The sequence below is a fragment of the Rhinatrema bivittatum genome, chromosome 17 (assembly GCF_901001135.1).
Source record: "Rhinatrema bivittatum chromosome 17, aRhiBiv1.1, whole genome shotgun sequence".
NCBI lineage: Eukaryota > Metazoa > Chordata > Amphibia > Gymnophiona > Rhinatrematidae > Rhinatrema > Rhinatrema bivittatum.
In genome coordinates, this window is record NC_042631.1 from 38,704,781 (window position 1) to 38,729,441 (window position 24,661).

At 44.5% G+C, this 24,661-nt stretch overlaps 1 protein-coding gene across 5 annotated transcripts in view; it reads right to left on the reverse strand.

The window, feature by feature from the left end:
* Positions 1 to 24,661, reverse strand: part of BRSK2 (BR serine/threonine kinase 2) — an 830,501-nt gene that overhangs the window by 375,691 nt on the left and 430,149 nt on the right. For all 5 annotated transcript variants that reach the window (XM_029582478.1, XM_029582480.1, XM_029582479.1 and 2 more), the window contains exon 2: positions 24,546 to 24,640. In XM_029582478.1, the coding sequence (XP_029438338.1) occupies positions 24,546 to 24,640 (95 nt within the window). The remainder of the gene's footprint in view (positions 1 to 24,545; positions 24,641 to 24,661) is intronic.

The window sequence follows — 24,661 nt, forward strand, 5'->3', positions numbered from 1 at the left end:
GCTTCCCCCATACACATTAAACTGTAGAGTCTGCAAAGCCTGTTGTTTCAGTACAGTGCTAATCCTTTCACCGTGTCTTAAATATGTAAACATCAAGTACACTGATCTGAGCCCTGCTAACAGCACCGCATGAAAGCACAGTGCATGCTGTGTTACCCCTATATGCTCTCATATGATCGTTCAGCATTGGCAGGTATAAGGTGTCCCTGGTCAGGAAACCACAAAAGCAAACTAAAGAACTATAAATACATCTATGCTATGGGGGTACTTTTTCAATGATCGTCAAACAGAAAGTACCCTCATAGTTTGTGTAGACGATCAGGTTGTTATGCACATACTTTCAGCTGTTTCAAATGGAGGCGACAAACACATGCAACTTTTTTGAAAATTAAATGTACACATATAGTCCCCAACCACACCACTTTAATGCAGATGAAAGTACGCTCGTATTTAAAGGTGGCTGAAGATCAGCTAATGCAGATTCGGCCATTCTATCTGCGTAACTCCTCCTTCTATCCACAAAGCTCCCAACTACGCCTTTGAAAATGCATCCTGCAGTGTATCCCACTAATGAAGAGGTGAAATTGTGTCAACATTGTCAACATTGCTGTTCAGTGTTTATGGTTACAGTTTAGTACTGTGCAGTGTGATGGTGGTGGTGAGTGTCAGTGCAGAGATGGCATATTGCTGTTCAGTGATTATGGTTACAGTTTAATACTGTGCACAGTGTGGTGGTGGTCAGTGTCGGTGCAGTACACGGCACACTGCTTTTCAGTGTTTGTGCACAATACTAAACTGTGTCAACATCAACCATAAACACTGAACAGCAATATGCCATGTACTGCACCGACACTCACCACCACACTGTGCACAGTACTAAACTGTGTCAACATTAACATTAACACTGAAAGGCAGTGCGCCGTGTACTGCACCGACAATGACCACCACCACCACCACCACCACCACACTGTGCACAGTACTAACACAGACCAATGATTAGGGACCTGGGGTCTGCATTTGCATTTTTTATTTTCATTTTCCTTGGGAATTTATCAGTGTTCATTAGAACCAACCTAACAGTGGAAAATAATGACTCCTCTTCCCCCTTCCTCCCCCCCCCCCCCTCATTTGCTCCTGTTTTTGTTGTTTATAACAAACACTGATTTTCTTTGTTTTTTGTTGGTTATAACAAACACTGATTTTCTTGGGGAAAATAAAACAAAACTGGAAAATGAAGGTTCCCAACAATGATGCAGCACTCAATACATTGCACTAACACTGAACACCGCTGCAATGTGCATTGCACTACCACTGGAATTGCAAGTACATTTCAGTGCAGCCTGGGAACTTGTCGTTATTGACCTGGGTCAGAGCTGAAAGGACTTTGGGGTGATATGCGCTGCAAATTCTTTGAGCCCTCCAGTAATGCTGCATTTCACTAATGACGCTGAACTTGGCATTAAGCGCAGGAATACAAGCAGGATAAATGCGGAGAGCTGGATCTCTCTAAGCAGAACTATGTAAAAATTGGCAATGCGTGTGTAGCCTGTTTTGTGCTCAGCGTGGACATATAACAAGGGGATCTTTCCATAGCTGAATGGCATAAGCTGCAAACCAATTAGCCTCTCCCCTCCCTATCTTTTCTCTTCCATTCTTGCCAGAGCAGGATAATGGGGGAAACTAGCTGCCTAAACACATTACTGGCCCCTCCAATGAAAGACAGCAATGTGATTTGGGGCGGGGGGGTTGTAATATGGAGAGAGAGAAAGAAAAACATATCTTCATATTAAATAAAGAGGATACAAACGAATATATACAGAAATGGAAAACAGAAATGTGAGAAAAACACCACTGGAAAAAACTCCCTTAACCGAACAGACTGAAAATTCAGCAGTGGTCTGCAAAAAAACTGGAGCCAATTAAATGCCATTAATAATATCTTATGCAAAACAATTCTCTCTTTTTTGAGTTACATCAATGCCTGTCCCTGCCGCACAATCTCAGCCACCTAATATTGGGGAAGATCTTCACAGCAACAAGTGTCGTCCTGCAGAGAACATCAAGGAAGCGGCAAGGCGTAAAAGGAGCTGCTCTCCACCAAACCCCCCCCGCCGGCCACGTTCCTTCTGTCCAAAGCCAGTGCCTTCAGCACCTTCTCTCCACTAGGCCTGGAATTCAAGCCTGGATACTGTATGTCAAGGTACAAACCACCAACATGAGGCCATGGGAGCACCATGTGCCAGGTGTTCTGCAATACCCTTCATGCACCATGACAAAAGCAAACATGACCAAGACTGGCAAGACAATGACATGGAAACTTACAAAAATTACTGAAAAGCCTTACCTATGGACACTAACAAGGGTAGAAAAGATTGCGGGGCCCAGTGCTGAACGGATCCTGCCTGATTTTTGGGAGAGGGAAAAAAAAAACCACCCTGAGAAAGCAGAAGACGAACCAGGACCGGTGGACTCCGTGAAATAGCAGAGACTAAGGGGCCCCCCCTGAATGGACACGTCTTCACATGCCCAGGAGGGCACAGTCAAAAGTCCCGAAACTATGACGTAAACGTTCCGGGCCAAGCTCCATCAGATGATGCCGTCCTGCTTGTCCTCGGAGAAACTAAGGAAAGCTCTAAGAGCTGCCTGCAGATAAGAAGCGTGCCACAAATCACCGAAAACATTTCTGTGGGATATCCAAAGGCTCGCAGCAGTAGTTTTTCCGAGCCTTCGGAGAGATTTGGGGTGGAGGGGAGGTCAGGATGACAGAGCACCCAAAGCTGTTGTTAGCATGGGCAAATTATCCACATACGTAGCCAGGTCTTCCGATGATGTAATCTGACAAACCCTGTTCAGGCTCCTCTCCATTCAGCACCACCAGCTCTGGACTCCCACTGCTGCCCTGGCAGAGCTGGATAAATAAAGCCCAGGGTTGCTCTAATCCAGTATACGCTGAGCATTACATTTCTGGCTAATTTAATTTCCGCATTTTAATCACTGCCCTATCGAGAGCAAAACTGCTAAATACTATTCTCATTAGGGTAACATGCTACATCACTGATATTCAGGTCCTGTCACTCGAGGAGCTATAAGAGCAGTGAACCAAGGCTCTAGGAGTGACATCCCAGTGCTGTCTTCTGTTTAACCTTAAAAAGCATTAATTCCATTTTTTTTAAATTTAGTTGTGCTTTTAGAAAAAAATTATATCTATCTATCTATATATATGTACAGACAGAGAGAGAGAGAAAAACATCCAGTTTCTTATAGAAACCTCCCGCCCCCAGCATTTGAAAGTATCTCAAGATGTTAAACAAGAAACAAAACGATGCATCAAAGCACCTAGCTAGCTTCAAATCCACAATCCAGGGCTAGGATCCATCTCAAGAAATAAAAAGAAATCACTTTAATAAAGAAACCAGTTGGAAGGACCCAGTGCTAGACGGACCACACGGAGAGATACCGGTACTGTAGGGAAGGGCGCTGGTGTTCTTTTCTGCCAAGACTTTGAGGGCATGGCTGTATCACAAGCAAAGCGAAGCCTGGCAGCACAGCCTGTGCAGGTCTCTATGCTGATCACAGCTCAGAGTGCCCCCATGTGGCAGCAAATGGAAATGCGAGGGTCATTGACAGATGGGCAGAACCTGTGGCCATGAGGCTTTTTTTTTTTTATTCGTTTTTTAAAAAATGGATAAAGGAACCACCAATTGCAATAGTACATTCTAGGATACTAATACCCTCCAAGTTACTGGGGACACTAGTATTCTAACATAGGAGATGTCCAGAATACACTTACTCTAAAAGGAAAGCTTCAAGTTGACTCTTGCAGTCATGAAGCATTTACAGGGAATTAAAAAAACAAAATGTTTCTCCAAGAGATGACACACAAGCTTAATAGTAAATACTTATGTCTAACTTAGTTAGTACTTAATAGTTATTTTTATAGTGCTATTGGATGTACACAGCACTGTACAATAGTGCTAAGTATTTAGGTACTATAAGAATCTCCCTCGAAAACCTTAAGTGGGTACCTGTGTCAGTGGGAGATAAAGCCACTTGGCCAAGGTCACAAGAAGTGTCAGTCTTCCCTGGTTTTCAGCTTGTTGCTCTAACTAATAGGCCATGCTTCCTCCCTCCCCTGATATGTGCTAGGGTTGCCTGGAACACATCAGAAAATGTATGAACATTACAACCATTAAGCCCTATGACAGAACGCAAGCTCCTTGACTGACTCTAGAGCTTGTGCCATCCGAAGTGTGGCCTTGCTAGATCCTTTCTCTAAGAACAGAGTACGTTCAATGCTAGGCTTCATTGGTTGCCCTTCTCCTCCCAACACTCTATCTTTATTACTTCCCAACTGCTGAGTGCTATAGCAAACTTTAGTTACTGGGGGCATAACTTCCAAGAGCTCAAAGCACCATTTAAACATCTCTCTGGGTGAAATAAGCAGAGACTGGGGGAAGTTAAACACAGATTGTTTCTACTGGCATTTTCCAGCTTCTCAATATTAGCATTAGAATTGTCGCACATAAGAGACATTTATTTTCATTTGTGTTTTAATGTAAATTGAAATTTTCAGCCTTAAGTGACCCCCATCTGATCCTTTAGTGTCCCACAAGTATTGCACTGTTCTTAAATTATTCTTAATTCACCTTGTAATTAAACTAGGGGTAGGCAACCCCAGTCCTTGACTGCCACAAACAGCTCTGGTTTTCAGCATATCCATAATGAATATGCATGCACCGCCTCCACAATATGCAAATGCATCATGCATATTCATTGTCTACCCCTGCACTAAACAAAGATTCCATCTGACCAGCTAAAGAAATCTCAGCCTTGGTGACAGCCTGCCAGATAACCTCTAAAGTTATCTATGGCAGAACTGGAAAAATACTGGGCTGGACCTTCTCTGTAGATCTCCCACACTGGTGTATCCTCCAGACACTACTGAAATGAGGCCACAGATTGAAGACAGTGCAGTGATAACACCCCACGCTTTCCCTCACACCACCAACTTCCTTCGGTGCCGCTGGACTAGAATCCAGGTCACCAGAGGAGCCATTTCCTCCAGCATTCTCCCCCCCCCCCCCCCCCGTATCTGCTGAAGCGCCTCTCCTCTCAAAGAGAGCATAGCAAAATTGCACCCCCCCCGCACACTCCAGAGACTCCAGTAGGATTGTTCCTCGCAGCAGCAGAAGGGGGAGCTCATTTATCAGAACCAACCAAGGTCTTGGGATTCTCAGCAAAAATCCACAGGAACATTGGAGTTCCCTGCATTGCCAGCGGATGCCCCAAATCCATCGTGCTGTCAGTCAAAGCCATCCACTGGCCAAAGATAGCCAAAGGGGGCACAGAAAGGGAACAGCTTTCTTTCCTTTGCCATCACTGGCAACTAAAAGGTGGGGCAGGGGGCAATCAGGCCTTTGCTCATTACACTGCCTTCCTGTGCAACTCCAAATTCAATATAAAGTCCTAGCTATCATTCGTAACCTTCTACATAAAACATCTGCCATCTGGCTTTGTTCAACCCTTCATCTCCTAGAAGTTCCCACAATTAAAATGCAAGGCTTGACCTCACCAGAAGATGCGCTCTCTCAGTTGCTGGACCTACCCTCTGGAATTCGATTCCAGATTCCCTCAGGCTACTAACCAATTCTAAGGAGTTCAAGAAAAACTTAAAGACCTATCTATGTTCCACTGCAATTAATCTGTCAGCAGCGGACTGATTCTAACTAGTCCCCCATTACAAGGTATCATAGTTTAACAGCATTTTTATGTTTGTTATCTCAACCATATTTTCCTTGTAAACCGCTCAGACCCACTCGTATTGTATAAGCGGCAAATAAAAACATTTTAAATAAATCAGGAAAATTTCCTACATGAGGCTGCAAGTACTGCTTCTTAAAATGCAACCCAGGATGCTGCTATGTCAGATCACCATAATTCCATTTTTATATCATACAATTTATAAAATGTTATAGAGTGAAACAGAGGGGTCCATATGGCTTCTGAATTTTAGGCAGAATATTAGTGATCTATAGTGTCCCAAATCCAAAGCTGTTACATTATGTGTCTTATCCATTGTGATAACAGAAATATTCCAAATCCAATGTCATCCTACGATGAGTCAAATCTAAAGCCACATTTTTAAAATCCACTTGCCTGTTCACCTGGTTCGAGTGTATATTTTTGGCAAGTGAGGCAGTGGCATCTGTGGTTCTGACTGAGACCCCAGCAGGAAGTGGCCATAACTCCGGCTCCATCTGGGACCTGGAGGCCAGAGGGCTGTAGAAGCAGGGGTAAGGAGTGGTAGGAGAGTGGAAGAAAGATGGGGAGATGGTGGAGAAAAAGAAGAGAAGAGTGAAAGGGAGGTGGAGAGAGAAGAAGAAAGTGAGGAATTGGGGAAAAGTAGAAAACAGAGGGAGTTGAGAAGAAAAAGTGGGCAGAATCTGGGTGAAATGTGGAGTAGAGATCAAACCATATGGTGGGGGTGCACATTCCAAGAAAGAAATGCACTCAATTATACTCCGGCCCTCAAAATAAATTACAGGAGGGGCAACAGTAGGAGAATGCGGCATGTGTAATTCATCCCTTGAAATAATTTCTGAAGAATTTATCAAACCCTGCCTATAGCACTGGTAGAGGAGCCATTACCCACAAACACTGCAGAGGGTATCTTTTAGTACAAACTTCGAGTAGCTATACTGGACATGGAGAAAACTGGGTTCTTTTTGAATTGTTTACACAGCCTGCAAAGAATAAGTATATCATGAAACAGCTGTGGGTTTTACACTTCACCTGCAGATTTTATACCCTGGATGGAACTAATATGGTCCCACCTCTGGGATATAACGACCACCGACTAAGCAGAGTTCATGTCACAGCTACTATTAATGTTTAGAAAGTGGCATCCACAACTTTTCTTGTAGAATAAATCACAAGCACGACCCCCGAGGGTAACTGTGCAGGTGAGGACGCTGAGGAGACTGCCACATACATTTCTCTGCCATTACCCCTTACTGATCTCCTTTAAATTCATCAGAGGATCATACTTTGCTTGTAATGAAGCTAGAAATCACTTCCATTTGGGGGAAAAAAACTCCTTGACTAACAGATTTATTAAGGCATGAGCTTTTGGGAAGTTGAGTCCACTTCATTGGATAACCCGTTTTTATAGAGGTTAACGCAAAATATACTAAGAAAAACAAAGCAATTCACAGGATGTGTGATGACTGAACAAGGTGTAAAAAGGGTATTGTGTATTTGTAATATAATGGGAATTAGGTATCTGAAAGAGCTACAAGAATGCGCCAAGGATCCAGAACTTTTCAAGTCTACTGTTCCAAGAGGGTAGACTCTGAACCAATATTATAAAATATTTTTTCATGGAAAGGGTGGTGGATAACTGGAATGCCCTTCCAGTTGAGATGGAGGAGACAAAAATGATACCAGAATTCAAAAAGGCATGGAATAAACCCAATGATAGCAATGAGGTATTAGGGTAACAGGCATGGAATAGCAGTTACAACCCTAAAAAAACCTTGCTGGGCCATTTGTATCTTTTTCTGCCGTCATTTCCTATATTACTATGTTGGCATCCAAGGGACCCAAAGCCTCATTTCCTCAAGACCAGCACAGCAAAGTTGTCTTTCAAGATCAGTGAAGAAGGAGCTGGAGCCCCCAGCCCCTTCAAGATAAAGGGCTATTGTTGGTCCCAGAGAATCCAAAATCATCTTTAAGGATGCTGATACTAACTTGGCTCAGGTCCGCAGTAACCAAAAGTTACTACTATGTGAAAACCACAGTGTGTGTTTTCATGAAATAAATTGATTGTCTCGGGCTCGGTATACCATTTCCACTATCTTCAACAGAAAGCGCAAGGCAGTGCCATAGGTGGTAATCTCAGCAGAGAACGCAAGAGCTGAATGAGGATGGAAAGTCACCTGTCATCCCCCTGATGTGCCAAAGGTGTTCCCATCAGAGCAAGGAGTAAGCAAGTGCTGCCCCTGCTGTATGGGATAGACGGAGGATTTCAGCTTCCCCAACTGTCAATCAAGGTAATTTCAGCAGTACTAAATTACCTTGAAAAAAAAAGCAAACAGAGAAGCACAAAAAGCCACTCTCTCAGAGATGTATGCAAACGAGACGTGCGATTTTCTTTTATATCACCAGAAGTGTTATTTGTTGACTAAGGGTGAGTTTCCTGTTTGAAGGAAAACAATCACTAGGAAAGTCACTACAAGCATTTTAAGTAGGAAAGCAATTCATTAAGAATTCAACAGCATCAGGAAAGAGAGGAAAATATTAAAATTAATAAGAAGAAACCCAGGAAGAGGAAGAGAACCTCTCACTAATTAAAGCTCATCAAGAGAGGTTGGAGAAACCATACAACACTCCAAATGTGAAAGTCTCCGACGGTTTACAGCAACAGTTCAACACTGGCTATGCTGACATGTTAAGCTGTGGAATCAACAGTACAATGACTATCACGACAACATCGTCTTGGGAACATCTGTAATCCAGCCACACACAGAGATGCCCAACAAGTAAAAGCAGGGCTGAACCTAGAGGGATGCACTGCCAGTGGCAAGTCCGTGCAGGGCCTCAACTTGGAGGTGAAAGGGAGCGCTGGCATAAATTGCTGACTGCATAACGAAGCAGGGTGGCAGAGGCAAGACACAGGCGGCTCCTTCCTGACCTATTCCATAACAGCTGATTGCAGCAGCAGCCAGGGAAGCAGCTGGCCTGCATGGGACTCCACCAAGCATGGGGCCGAGGGCGGTTGCCCCATATACCTCCGCTCCTGGGATAAAGCTACCAGAAGGCAATGTTTCCCAGTCTTACTGACATAGTAAACTACAGAATGCTTGCTGTACCGTCTCACACAAGAACTTTCACAAGCTTGCATGTGGCAACACTCTTATACAATAAGAGGTACTGTACCCAACACCTATTAATATACAGCAGGAGCGGCTACTTGACAATGCAAACATTAACTGATAGTTTATGTTGTACTTTTTCCAGCACTTGTAAATTGTTTTATTTTGCTAGCTCACTGTGTAGAGTCAGGTCATGCACATTATTAACAATCTAAAGGTCCTGAAGAGACAGATGTGAAGTAAATGCAGAAAATCTTAAGCTGAAGCACACAACCAACAGAGGACTTTCAGGAAGCCAGGGATGATAAAAGATGACATTTTGGCATGGGGGAGGGGGAGATGTGTGCAAATAAGGGCAGAGTCTCACTCCCACAGAAAGAACTTTGCAGAGAAAGATGAAAAATTCTATTCAAGCAACTCTGTGGGAAGGGGAGAGAGTCTCTAGGGACAGCAGAGCAGCCATCTCCCTCTCCTGAAACACCTTGAAAAGTGAAGCCTAGCCTTGCTGCAGTGAATGCAGACGGTGGGGATTGTGCACTAGCTTACACAGCAGTGACCTTGGGACAGTAGTCCGCACAACACAGTTCCTGTCACTCTGCAGTCGTTCCTATCATCATCCCCCCTCCCATGCTTTTCTTGCTGTTTTAGTGTCCCTGCACTGGTTGGGGGGGGGGGGGGGGGGGGAAGACAAGGGGGTTCCCCTGGTTCCTTGGAGAATGCACACTTTAGAACCACGCTGACCCAAATTCACAGCTTTTCCTGCTCAGAATTCCCTGTATGACGCAGACACACTGTCTTCTCTCTCTCTGTTTTTTTTTCCTGCCTCATAATGCTGCAATGCAGGACTGAAATTTGTTACAGTCATGCTGTGTTCCCATTTTGAAAGCACTTTCTAGCCAAACCACAATCTCCTGGAGGCTTTAGGCTCTGGCACCTGTCACTGCAGGGCTGCTGGATTCATATGCATGCACGCCTGCGAAGGGCAGTGTCTCTTTCAGATCCCAGAAACTTTATTGCTTTTTTAAATTATTATTATATTCCACCTTTTGTGACACTTTGGAGTGTATTATATTCAGGTACCGTGGGTATTTCCCCTATTCCAAGAGGGCTCACAATCCAAGTCTGTACCTGAGGGACTGGAGAGTAAAGCGACTTGCTCAAGAAGTGGGACTTGAACCCTGGATGCCCTGCTTCGCAGCCTGCTGCTCTAACCACCACTTCATATCCTGCCAAAGTAAAAAAGCGATGGAAAGAATTACAAACTATAGAAGAGAAATAACACAAATTCCCAGGTTCTGCTGATGTTTAAGTTCACTCTTGGCTTAACTCTGTCCTTCGCAGCCCCTAAGGTGAGCGGCAGCCCATTTCCGCTAGACACTTGTGGCACCTTATACTTCTGGGCTGCAGACCCTCTCTCCACAGCCATGCTCTTGCGCTCTGTCTCTGCGCTTTTAGACTTCACTTGCTGCAGAAGCTCTCTTTGGTACTGGAAATTTCAAAAGCAAGAGCACAGGCTAGATCAGGGATTCTCAGCTCCAGTCCTCAGAAAGCAGCAATATCTATAATGAATATTCACAAAATGTATTTACATGCACTTGTTCAAAATCAGATGGCATATTGCCATTACTCTGGAAACCACACTTGAAGATCGAAATGAAGAACCATCCGGGGGTTGCCCCCCACTCCTCCCGGTTTTGACCCCATGTCCTCACGCCAAGCAGTCACAGCTGTGGTTAATTACTTCTGTTGTGTGAGGAAGTTCCTCAGGCGGTTTTTGCCATAGTGTGACGTTACAGAAGGTGTCCGGTGTGCTCAGTTTGCAGCTTCCTCTCTGTTTGGCTGGTCAGTGCTATTCCAGCAAGCATACCCAAGCAGTTCAGAATAGTTGGTTTTTGGCAGCCTGTGTTAATTCGGCAGCTACCAGATTGATCTCCATCACATGGGCAGAGTGTTCCCCATACATAGGGCAAGCATGGCGGCTCTGATCTTAGTTGGGTGTGTTCCTCTTTTTGCATTTGCAACCTTACAGAAGATGTTCCAGGTACTGACCTTATTTCTCAACTTTTCCATCTATGAATCTTTTCCATAGTTGATTATCATCTTTATATGGGCAAGATGGAAGCCACTTTTTCTCAAAATCCCCTACATACAAGTTAGCCAAATCTGGGGCCACGGAGGCTCCCATCGCAGTCCCTTTAACTTGTTGGTAATATGTACCGTTAAAGCTGAAGTAATTTTCTTGTAGAGCTATGGAAGCCAACTCTAATAGAAATGAATTCGGAACCCGTTGTGATGAATTTCTTGATGAGAATGTCTCGCATACCACTAACACCACTCCTTTTTGGGGAATGTTAGTGTATAATGAAGTGATGTCAGTTGTTACTAAATACAAATCCTGAAAAGGTCCCTTATATTGTTCCAAAATAGTGATGAAGGGGGACGAATCCTTGATATAAGATGGAAGAAGTTGCAAATGTCGGCAGAAACAGGAAGCACCAGTTATATCCCATTGGGTAGCGGCATCTCATATAGTAGAAGAGCTGCGGGCTGTCTCATACAACTTCAGCGAGTGCCCCGCGAGGGTGACTTTGATACAAAAGTTACTTCAGTTACAACAGCGTTTCATATATAACAGGAATATGGTGTACCCTAACGGGTTAAATAAGGAAATAGAATGGGTTCATTTTTATTGAAGATTTGATCTTGAATCTCTAGAGCCACTACCCATCTCATTTCTCTATTATAAGAAATTAGTATAAGTATTTATTTCAGACATCAGTTCTTTCATGTGACTACAGTAAAGTTAATTTACCATCTAATTTGATCATTGACTCTTTATAAACATGAGTATAGTAGAGAAACCTTGAAACAGCGCTGCTCAGAGACTTGTGATGTTGCCCAGTAGTAAACAGCCGAATGGTTGTAGTGTTTGGAGGAAAGCACTGCGAGAAATGCCCCAACGTGATGTAATTTGCAAGCAAATAGTTAATTGGTCCTGGGAATTGCAAAAAAAATGAGGTAAGATGTTGAAGATCTTTTCAAGATGGCAGCTGTAAGAATGAAATAGCGATCAAACAGTAAGTAAGTAAATGCATGAACTGCTTTGTTGGTTTTACTGTTGGAATTGTTTAACACTTTGGTGATCTGTATATATTTAGTCTTCTCTCTAGCCCCTGAAGCAGACAGTGTCCGTTGAAATGCTGTCAGTGTCGGGCATGAAACATTGAGCAGGGTTAAATAATCCACTGGAAAGCCAACAGCTCTACTGCCAACTTCAAGATAAGTACACATTATTTATTTATTTTATTTAACATTTTTTATATACCGCAGTTCTAGTAACAATGTTACTAATCACTTCGGTTTACAAGTAACTTAGGGATGACATAACATATGTGTGTCTTACAGAGAACAGGAAGTATGAACTGGGATTTAGTTAAGATACATAACATTAAACAATATGTTATGTATCTTAACTACAACATTAGTACTATCCTGCTCTTTTTGAGATCGAGATAGAACTGTGATCAATATTGGAAGGCAATTTATATTCTAAGTTTGCAAAATGAAAGAAATGTTATGTGCATTTAAAAATTAAAAGAGCAAATTTTGAGAACATTTAATGAAAAAATATAAGAGAAAACTAGTACAAATACATCAAAAACAGTACAGAACATACTCAGCAGTCAGAAGTGCTGGCTAACGTTCCAGACAATAGTATTTACCGATGTACTTCAACTTCATCCTCTTTTTCGTTATTTTTGCTACTTATAGAGGGGATTGTTCCTGAGGTTTTTTTGTGATTAGAAGTGATTACACTCTTGCTAACCTGATTTTTGTATCTTTGTCTCCTGCTTTCAGTGGAATAGGACTGCATCCTTTCACAGCCCTCCCCTCTTTCACCATTACCTTTCAGTTCTTCACACCCAAAAGATGAACTCAGGTAAGCCTTATCCCTTCATGAGAAGCTGCTCCTGCATGCACTTCTAGGTGCAATGCTGCAAGTGGTTTGGTGAGGATACATACCACAGCTCCCCTGGGAGAACGGGTTAGAAATGCGCACACATCCTGCCGGTGCTGCATGGCATGCTCCCCACATGCTTCCCTGACACTGCATGTTTCTTTAGCTCATCAAGGACTGCACGTTTAGATCTGAGTGAGGCTGCTCACTGAGGAGTAAACCCCCTTTTGTGTCATTCTGCTGGAGTGAAAAACCTTGTTTCTCAGCAGCAGAGTACAGAGCTTTCTGATGAGAAAACTGCATTCAAACAAGAAAAGCAAAAATAAGGAGGTTGTTTATGGTAAGTATCCACAGAGGACATCCTTCCCCTTCCAGTCATCCCAGCACCACAGCTCTAGAGCTCTACCCAAAGATCCCCAGAACTGAATGCGCATTTCACCGGCTTCAAACCATGGATTTACAGTTAGAGGACCGATTCCCTTAGCTTTGGTTCTGTCTTCCTCACTATACCAAATAAGCACCTGCTCAAGCGGGCAAAAGATTTCTGAGGTTTGGTAAATCTCTTCCTATCCTCCATCCTCTGGTCAGTTGGGCATTCCCACTGTTGGCATTAGATGAGTTCTCACCACTGCTACAGCCTGGGGATCTCACGATCTCAGATAGAAAATTTCAGGATCCAAATCATGGACCCTACTTGTACCACTGAGCTGAAGGAGAAGGGTCATCTGCTGAATTTGGGAGAGATCTAGGACTGCCAGCTGGCTCCATTTGTTTTCAGTACAATCTGTTCCAGTCCTGCATTTTTTTTTTTTTTAAAGCGACCAATAGAACTAAAAATCCATGCATTCAGCGGGGTGAAGCCAGGACTGGATAAATCTGTCCTCAAAAAAAATGAAACCAATTGGCAACTCTAGAGAGATCCCGTAATTTTAGCTGATGCAATAGCACGTGTCCCATGCAGATTAGGATTCAGAACCCAGCCCTGGACAGGATAAAGGGATAAGGGAAAAGCAATAGGCAGTCAGGGTTCTCTTACTGACTTAGCAAAGGGATATATTCATAGTCCCTGGGGTGTGGTCAGAAACTCAGAGGCTGAAATCCCCAGCTGGACCCCTCACAGAAGGAGCAAGTCGGTACATTTCTTGAACATTTCTGGAGCTCAGTATGAAGCAGGCACACTGTGTGACACTTTGGAAAGATGGGTTCAACTGGAGATTGGCTGATAGGCAGAGACCGATTATGTCCTCGATTAGTAGAGGTAAACTTACATTTATATTGGAACACATTTTGGTTTTGGTTTGTTTGATGTTTTGGAAGAATGTTTATGAGAATATAGGGGGGGAGGTGAGGAGGAGGAGGGGTTAAAAAATGAAAAATGCCGGAGCAGAATATGGGATTTGGATTTATACTTATTGTAACAGAGTGCTATTCTTGTTGTGTTACTATATTTGATTCCAGTTCGATGTATTAAATTAAAAAAAAAAAATGTATAGTGCTGGCAAGGCTGATCAAGAGACACGCATAGGCACATCCCTACCAATTTCAGATAGGAACGCAATACCCAAAACATCACCTCACTTTTCCACTGCATGACTAATGCTCTTTGCAAAGATGATGCCCAACACAACCACCAGTAATGAATGGCTTACATGGATCCAAGAACAAAACAATAATAGGCAGGAACTCTAGCGTTATACGTCCTGAAGCCATCAGCAGGTTGCAAGTGCAGAAGCTTTTCTTAAGCAGGGGGGAATGTCTGTATCTCATGCTCCAGAAGTGCTGCACATTTCTCAGCAGCCAACATACAACATACGTCTTCCTTAGCAGTAAATGCTACGCAAAGCTTCCTTCAGCTACAGGTTACGTACATATGTAGGAAGCTGATTTTGTACATTAATCATGTAGTTTGATTTCTCTGGGTAATACTTGCAGTGAACTGCAGCAACAAAATCAGGACAAAGTGAGTTTCCATACCGTCAAACAAAATATCTGTAAATGCAAGCACAGCATATATCTGTTACAACAAAGTTATCATGTGCAAGTTAATCAGAAACTAATGTTCCATTAATTATTTCCTAAGCAGAAAGTGTGACAGAGGGATTCAATGGAGAAAGAGCATACGCAAAAAAAAAAAAAAAAAAGTGTAAGGGAAGGGTGTAATAGAATGAAAGGGCGGGGGGAGGGGGAGGGGGAGAGCGGGCAGGACAGAGAAATTAAAGCCATCACTAAGTCTGGGCACTATAAACTGCGCTTACTGACACTATGTCCTGTTTTAGGTCCTCGGGAATTTTGCTCGGTGGTCCAGGCCCTGGATTATTGTAACGCGCCGTTTTTAGGGCCACCCAAAAAATGCACCGCGCACCCTGCGAGTTTTGCAAACCTCTGCCGCAAAGTGTCTGGCATATTTCTGCTGCACTGTGAGAACTGCACTGGTTAAAAATAGACTGCACTGGTTAACTGTGAGAACTGCACTGGTTAAAAATAGACTCTCCGCCGTGGATTTATAATGCCGCGGGTGCTCTGCCATCTTCCCGGAGAGGACTTCTGGAGGTGCCCTCCTTGACACAAGCGCAGCTGGCTGATCTGAGAGAGAGAGAGAGGATATTCTCGGGTGCTGGGCCCGTACTGCGGGTGGCCGAACAAAAACAAAACTTAGGAAACCATCTATTTATAGTCGGGCCTTTGATTTGTGAAGTGCACAGAATCGCCCGTCTTCACGTGTGGAGACGCGCGCTGTGTGGCGTTGTTTTTGAAGTGATTACATTACCTATATTACTGTTAAGCCGCCTAGCGCTGTGAATAGGCGGCATACAAATTCCTAGATAAATAAAGGGAAGAGATAGCTAAAGATGGGGGGAATAAGATAGCAAGGGAAAGCACTTATAGCAGGGGGGGACGCGAAATAAAGATAACAGGTAATATCTGATGGGACGGTTTTTAAAAAAGCGGTGCTGGCTAGATTAGGGAGGGCATCGCCTGGCTCGCTTCCTTCCACTTAAGGTCGGCGTTCCTCTCTTTCCGTTCCTAATGCGTTTCACATCTTGCATATTAATATTTGTCTGTTCACAAACCCTGAATCCATTTGTCAGCCGTCTGTGCCTGATTCACTCTTTACGAGCACCACGGATATGGCTGCACAGGGCTTCTGATCAACAGCACAGAAACGAACCAGATCTTCTTCAATTTCGTACGAATGGAAGGAAGATTTTTTTTTTAATCTTAAAAATATCTCTGTCCTGGGGATTGAAGTGGGAATCTTAAGGCGTTTTCTCTCTCTTTCTTGGGCTGCAGCCTGGGTATAGCTGGCGTGGGTGGGTGGTGCTGCTGCTGCTGCTGGGTGCTTCCTGTCTCAGCAGAGAGAGTGGGGGGGGGGGGGGGGGTTACCAGGGCAACCGATGACAAGCACAGCTTCTGCCAGTGATGGATGGGCAGGCTGTCCAGTACCCCATCCCAGACTAAATCGGTCTTTGTCCATGGAAAAACTCACTGCAGCACTGATTTGGGTCAAACTACTCTTTGTCGAGAAGGATTTTGTGCCTCTGTACAGGACCACCAAGTCCAGATAGGCAAGGAGTTTTTTTTTTGTTTACCCTCCCCTGGACTGCCACCTAGAGAGAGCTGCAATAAGAAGGTGGCTGGATAGACACCCACACACACTCGCCTCTCCTTGCCAAGACTGAGAATGCCACATGTACCTGTCTGCAGAGGATAATCACACAGCTTAAATACCAAGGGACGGCCAATGCATAGTCACGGAGCTGCCTCCCACCTTGACCACACTTTACTGCCCTGATAAATTCCCTTTTAAGCAATGCAAGATTATTTTCTAACAGCTGGCTTGAGCCAACCAGCTTGTTGTTTTAGTTGTGATCATGGAAGGAGGCTCACGTGGCGTGTAAAATTTCTCTCTAAATTTGAAAGGTCACATTCATAGCAAAAAACAAAACAAAACCCAGAAAGAGGGTTATTGCATTAAATGTGTTATTAATCCAGGGTACATTTAATGCATTAACCCACTCCTTTCCTCTTCCCACCTCCCCAAATGAAAAAAAACCAGCCCATTTTAACCTCTCAAAGTTAATTTTACACACTTATTTTCCAGGAAAGATTTTAATTCTTTCAGATCACTTTCTTAAAAGGGAAATTGATGCAGCAGTGGCTCCTTCTACAAGGCTCAGTACAGCATAATCAGAGCTATGGAAATGGGGAGTGCAGGAAAGAAACGGGGGGGGGGGGGATGTGCTCAGGGGAATTTGCCAGCACTGCAAAATAAGAGAGATAAGGGTGGAGAGTTGGGGGGGGGGCGTCTCTCGCTGCTGAGGCGAGAGGGACAGCAGCAGAGTGCTGTGCTTGAGGGAAATCTCTTGACACTTAAGGGGAGAAGAGCAGAAATGGCGGGGACGGCAGCGAGATGCCTAGGGGAGTCTGCCAGCACTAAGAACTTTATAAACACTGGGGGGTGAATCTTGGGAGAGTCTCCCATTCCTGCAGAGGTCCTCAGATCCTGCAACACCTATGGTTTTCCCACGTTGCTCCACAGGGTGTGTCACACAGTGCTAGCGTGAGATGGAAACACACCGAAAAGGGCAATTTCACCTCCTGATGCAATCATCCGAAATGCGTCGTCATCTCACATCATTACTCTCTCAATTACGTTAAGGCCATTACAAATGTATTACTTATCAATTCACTACTTTTCATCTTAGAAGGTCAAAACCAAGGATTTCAGCTCTACGTGCACCATTTATTACCCAGCAATCAACAGGCTAAATGCTCACTGGTGTTTTAAGACGTCCTATATGTTCAGTGGTTTCACTCTACTCTGTTGTGTTATAGTGGACATTAAGCTGCTCTGCCATTGCCTTGCTGTGCAGACAGGTGTCAATGAGCCAGGTGCAATTTTGAATATTGCACAGATAAGTTACAGGGCAGATGTAAGTGCTTTTACAGTTCTGGACTATGCACCTTCACTTGTTCTCCTCCCGCATCTCCTGCGGGGGAAAAAAACGTACGGCTGGGTCATATTTACAGCAAAAATAATATTCCAAGGGTGAGCAGGTAGTTCCAGGAGTGTGTGATAAGGCATCTGCTCTAGTGCTGCCTATGGGAGAAAGTACCACGCAGAAAGCTGATAAACCGAAAGGAGACTTAGCAGGCCAGGTAAATAAAAGAGAGATAAGAGAGGACGGCAGTTAGCCAAACGGCAAAGCTAAAGGGCTAGAATGAATCACAGAAGAGAGAGAGACGGGGAAGAATGGACGTGGACTCTTCAGGAGGGGATATCTGTGGGACAGAAGGAGTGTTCAAAAGATAAAAGGGACACTGAAGCACAGGCCACGGTGCCGTCTCATCTGCACAGATTCCAAAGGCAAGGAAGGAGGAGGGGAAGGTGATGAAAGCAGGCATTCCCCAGCTCCTCTTAAGAACATAAGAAGATGCCATACTGGGTCAGACCAAGGGTCCATCAAGCCCAGCATCCTGTTTCCAACAGTGGCCAATCCAGGCCATAAGAACCTGGCAAGTACCCAAAAACTAAGTCTATTCCATGTAACCATTGCTAATGGCAGTGGCTATTCTCTAAGTGAACTTAATAGCAGGTAATGGACTTCTCCTCCAAGAACTTATCCAATCCTTTTTTAAACACAGCTATACTAACTGCACTAACCACATCCTCTGGCAACAAATTCCAGAGCTTAATTGTGTGTTCAGTAAAAAAGAACTTTCTCCGATTAGTTTTAAATGTGCCCCATGCTAACTTCATGGAGTGCCCCCTAGTCTTTCTATTATCCGAAAGAGTAAATAACCGATTCACATCTACCCGTTCTAGACCTTTCTTCTGACTCTGCTGCAGCTTTGGGAGGAAGAAGTTAACCAGATGGACCAGAAAGATGGCAATAAGGGACAGAGTACAGATCAATAGGGAAATGGGTGCATGGGAAGGTCTGCAAGAAGGAACAATAGCAAAGTAAAAAACCAAGACTAGCATTATATACAATCTGCATGCAATATTATTCTCATGACACCAGACAATTCTGGTTTTCAGGATATCCACAATGAATATTCGTGTCATTTACTGTATATTTGCACACATGCATTTGCATACTTCAGTTATCCTGAAATCCAGGTCTATTTGGGATCGAAGGGCTATCAGAACCACTAGCATAACCCAGGGCTAGGCCACAGTGAGTCAACACCTGGACGTCTCAGGGACACTGGTCCAATTCCAAAGCAGGAAAACAAAGAGGAAGCAAAACGTAAGTACTAGTCAAAAGGTTTTGGTGAGAAACGATAAAGCCTAAAATAGCCTGCCAGGGGAGGCCAGCACGCTTGGGACAGATTCAGAGTGCATTTGTAGCAGGATTGAGAGATTGGGTAAAAGACATGGGCTGCTGATTTTAGGAATTTACATACACATATCCCCAAGTGGAACCAGAAATGAAGACAACCGGGCAGAGAGAACGAGCCAATTGGTCCTTATCTACTTTGTCACTATGCAATGCATTCTTTAATATTTGACATTAATTCAACTCAACTAGTATATATAAAAATAATAATAAATTTGAAAGCCCTGCACAGAGGTAAGAGACACTCAAACGTCTTCCTAAGCCCTGCATCTCCACTGCATGCAGACATAAGGAGCAGCACACGTACAGAAACTGAGAGGTCACTTCTCTGCCTCTTTTCGGTTGAAATCCAATTGTAAGATCTGATCCTATCAGCTGAGGATGGTCACAGCAACCACACAAGGTCATTTCCATAAAAAAAAAAAAAGAAGAACCTTAAAGGAACATATTGTGAATTAATTCTATAACCTACTGGATTCTTTGAAAGTTCAAGCTAGGGGCATCTCTGGGCATCTTGCTTACTTGGACAATCTCTGCTTTGGTAATTCTGGCTTGCACAGTACCGAAGATGAAATGCTGAGGCCGTGCTGCTGGTCATTGTCAGCCATGACCAATTTCACTTTTTGCCAGTGGAAGCACTGCCTTGAGTAGCGACAGAAAGGGAAGGGGGGAACAGGAAGGGGGGGCGGCATTAGGCACCAGTGCCAGTACAGCTTGTAACGTGTGTAGGAGTGAAGTGCAGGCAGTGCGGCAGAGAAACAATACACGAAACCGACCACAGGGTCCTGTATTTGCATCCCATCTGTCACACTCACTTTGTGACCTTCAGCAAGTCGTCAAACCTCTCTGCATTCAAGTTCCCTCTCCCTGCGGTTTCCGTGATCTTTCCCCCCCCCCCCCAGCTTACACAGTAAGCCCTTCGGGCTGAGGAGGAACCCTGCCACCCTTCAACTGCTACAAGGTTGTACAGGGATGTCAGAGACAAGGATATGAAGAACACAGTATCCCCCTCACAGTGCTTCTATCTCACAGGGACAGGAAGGGTGACATGGAAGGCAAAACATGCAAACAAGAAAGAAAAATGAAAAAGAAGTAAAAGAAGTAAAAAGAATTCAGAGGGCAAAAAAAAAAGGAAAACAAAACAAAAAAACACTGCCATTTTTCTGAAAGAGAAAGCAAGGAGCAAGCCAGCCAGGAGTTAATTGCATTCTCTTTCCCATCAGCACAAAGAGGGCCAGGGTCAGCGGGCGAGGCCACGCTCAGCCTCCGACTAGCGGGTGGCAGGGCTCGCTGCAGAGAAATGAAAGCGCGCCGTCTCGCACGCTCACAGCTCGGACACCTGCCTCCCAGCAAGGCTGGCGTAAAAATGCACGAAAACAAGCCCATGGCAAGAGAAAACAGATCTTCCCGTCCACGCTGGGCCACATCTGCGCCTCGCTCAAACAATCTCCATGTAAAAATAACTGAAAGGAGGGACATCTGTCATCGTCCCACACACCGCACAGCCCTCCCCCACCCCCGTCTGCCAGATAAAGCATTCACGCTTTGTAATAGAGAGGAAAACAAGAGAAGCTGGGGGATTGATCAAATGGGTCTGGAAAGGCGATGAGTTTAATTCTCCCAGGATTTATTTCCTCAGCTGAAGTGCAGTTTTTCCTTTCTATTGCCAGTGAGGATAGAGAGGATCTCATCCTTCCCCTTTCTCGAAAAGTGCTCAGATTGGTGCTCAGATTGCTTTGAATGCTTATGACAGCGGAGGGCTAATACAGCAGTAATGATAAAAGTCATAGAGTCTGGACAGATACTGCTCAAGCGTCACACAGCTCCGTCACTGCATCTCAGTCCTGTCCTGCAGCACCACTGCTATTCCCAGTACTGACCCACACTACCCCACACACAGCTCTGCCACCGCAGCACTACTGCTGATCCAGTACAAAATCCCCATACACGCACACTGCCAAATGCACTTCAGTCCTGCCCTGCAGCGCTGCTGCTGATCCAGTACTGAATCCTCCCATAGTTCTGACAAGTAATCTCAGTCCTGCCCTGCACCACCACTGCTATCCCAGCACTGACCACCCTCCCCACACAGCTCTTCCAATGCACCTCAGTCCTGCCTTGCAGCACCACTGCTGATCCAGTATTGAGCAGCAAGAGAACCATGTTCTTTACTCCTCTCTACATACTTCCTCTCTGAAGCAGCCCTTCCGACTCATGCTGCTCGACGGTATTCAATTACGATTGGAAGGTGCATTACCAAATGCTGCCTCTGTACATGCCTTGCCCATGTTTCAAGCAGCTGCACAGTACAAAAAAAACATTTACTCTACCTATAAACACACTGCAGCACACGGCTGCACCAGGGAGGAGAGCCTGAAATGTAATGAACAGAAACAGATAATCATTACCAGCACTGTGGAAAGAAATCCTACAGACACTGGCACTAGAAAAATGTATGCCCTCTATGCACAAATACTGTAAAACGTACGTGGATTCTATAGATAGATACAGCAGATTGGGCTCCGCTCTCTAGATCTCTTCATGAGTTTTGTACATATGCCAAAGAATCTTTTGCAAATATGGTGCAAATGGGGAACTAGATGCCAAGGTACTGTATACACAGTCACAGAACAGATGGAAAAAGAGAAAAAGAAATAAGCGCAATAATAAGGGAGGTTTCTGCTTCCTCCCTGTACCTTGAAATCTTACTAGTCTTTTGGCCCAGAAAACTCAAAGCATTTTCATCTGGGTTTCTTCAACTTTTCAAATAGAAAGGGCACGAGTCTGGGGGGAAAATCACTCTAAATCTAACCAAGTTCATATGATTGTGATTACAGAGAAGGCAATCTACCAGCAGAGGTGCTAGGAATGAACACAGCACCTGCTGAAATAAGGAGTGCTATCGTGCGCACGTTCGAGGATTTTTACGCACAAGTGTGCATAGAACCCGGGGGCTAGCGTGCGCATGCTAGCACTCCTTCATGCCAGTCCCATGTTGACCAGGCCCCGCCCCCCTTCCTGATGCAGAGCGGTGCGTAAGCTTTACTGACATTCACTTTATGCTCAAGAGACAACTGCTGGTCAAAGGCAGAGCCAGGGAGCCTATGGGCAGTGTGTGGTGCGGGGGTTGAATACGCGGGATTCATGCGCCTAAACCATGATTTCTGCGTATAAAATAGGTCTTTTGCACAGAAAGTATGCTTTGTGTTCTAATCATGGTTTAAGCGCATAAATCATTTTATGCACACTAAACATCTTTGTGTACGTTTTCAGTTCAGGGTGATTTTTTTCTCTCGACTCTCAATGCTTTAGTGCACCATTAGCTCACTGCATCTGGACTCAATTGTTCCTGCATGAGTAAAATTCAGCTCTCACCTTTTTTATTCAGGTTTTATTACCTTGGGCAGTGTTTAAGCCTGCTTGGGACACACACACACTGTGTGATGCTGGTCAACATATGAGAGAGAGAGAGAGAGAGAGAGTGCATGGCAGACAAAACCCCACCACATACAGAATAAGGGACCGCAAATCACGAAACAGCAACGTTTACACAGAAACACCAAGAAACAAGGCAATCAATGCTGGAGGGGGAAACCCAGGCAAATGCATTTCCTCCCGCGCCGTGCAAACTATAAAGAGGTATAAAAGATGCACATTTCCCAAAGCAGACAGAAAAGATAAGAGACTTCCAACAAAAGAATGAGAAGGAATTTCTCCGCTTATACCTTGGTGGGGGGGGGCGAAGAACAGCTATGGCAGCAAAATGCGTTGTAGCGCCAGGCCTGAAACAGTGCTAAGCATTAACAGAATCCTGGAATTGCTCTTTCTGTACTTAGGAATTTTATCACTACTGTTCTAAACGCTTTCTCTTGTGTATTTTTTTTTTTGACACTTTATTACTTTGGCAATAGATATATATACCAACAGTCATGCCAATAAGGTTTCCTGAATCCGAGAGATCGGAGGCAGAGTAGCCCTAGATGGGGTGGCGTGGGCAGCCCAAGCAGCCCCTCCCTGCCTGCCTGCACTGGTTTATTGGGTGCCAAGAGTTCCAGCCGTTCTCCACGTGAGAAGAATCGCTGGAGCACTGAAGAAACGAAAATGAAACAAAGGGGGTGAGGAGGAGGAGGTAGAGGGCTGGTTAGGGAAACAGGACCAAAAGGAGTGCTCTGCAGCAGGTCAGGTCCATTTTAATTATAAGGGGGGAAAAAAAGTGTTTTTTTGGCCATCTGATAAAAAACTTTATAAATAAAATAAAATAGAAGGATTATGGGCACTCAGTGAGGAACAGCGAGCTCCTCCCGCCCCGGCAATAGGAGCAGCATCAGGAGAAGAAGTCAGAAGAGATAGAAAGAACATTTCTTCCGGAGCAGGAGGAAAGGAATTAAGTGGCAGGAATGAAAAGCAGCAGCAAAAGGCAAGCACTGAAAGGAGGCCCGTGACGGAGAACGGTTTGATACCAGCATTGGCTTTACACGCGAGGCCATACACACCCTAACGAGGGGTCAGAAACCCCCTTAACCACAAACAGCACTAAACATCATTTTCCAGTAACTGAGAAAGTCAAGGCGCCAGCTTCTGGAGCTGAACACCATTATCCAGGTCAGGTCACCAAAGGAGAGGCTGAGTCAGTCCTACGTACACATTTCCTCATGAAAAGCCCATTTATGCAATGAGGGGGAAAAAAAAGAAGACCAGATTAATCTGCCTCTTATGACCTTGAGCCAAATGGGGGACCTAATCTCAGGTTATTAGAGTACCAAAGAGCTCCCTGACCCGACAAATCAAACATAATAGCTCAGAAGATGGAACAGTGCAAGCACAAGGCACTAGCAGCCGCAGGAAGATTCAGAGCATATTAGCAAGGTTCCTCCCTTTAAAGACAGACTCCATCCTCTGAATGCTCCAGACCCCACACACACACACACACACACACACACACACACACACCAGTGCACCAGCCGTCAGGGCTCGCACTCCCATTCCCCGAGTACAGCCCGCATTCACTCCCCGGATCACAACAGCGCACTAGCACCGCTAACCTTTGTACGGTGCGGTATTTACACTCCCACCCCTCTGAGCACAGCAGAATCCGTGAAACCATGCCGCAGTGCCAGGATTTCCAACACCCAGGAATCTACTAGCGCTTTCCGAGCTGCGAGGCCAGCAGTTAATTCTGCTCTTAATTAAACCCATGTATTCTCCATCCCTTTAATCCTAGCCCTCTTTCAATTATTATGCAGTGCGCTGTCCTAACACAGACAGCCATGCTTGTTAAACATAATTAAAGATATTAATTTTGCATAGAGCACAAGCCACAAAAGCCAAGAACGTTTCCTGTTCCTTTTTGATCTCCCATTAGAACATTACCTTCATTAACACGGACTCGCTGAGTTTCTCTCTGTTCACAATCTTGATAGCGACCTTTTGACATGTTACACAGTGAACTCCCAACTTCACTAGTCCTGCAAGGAAAAGGAGAGAGA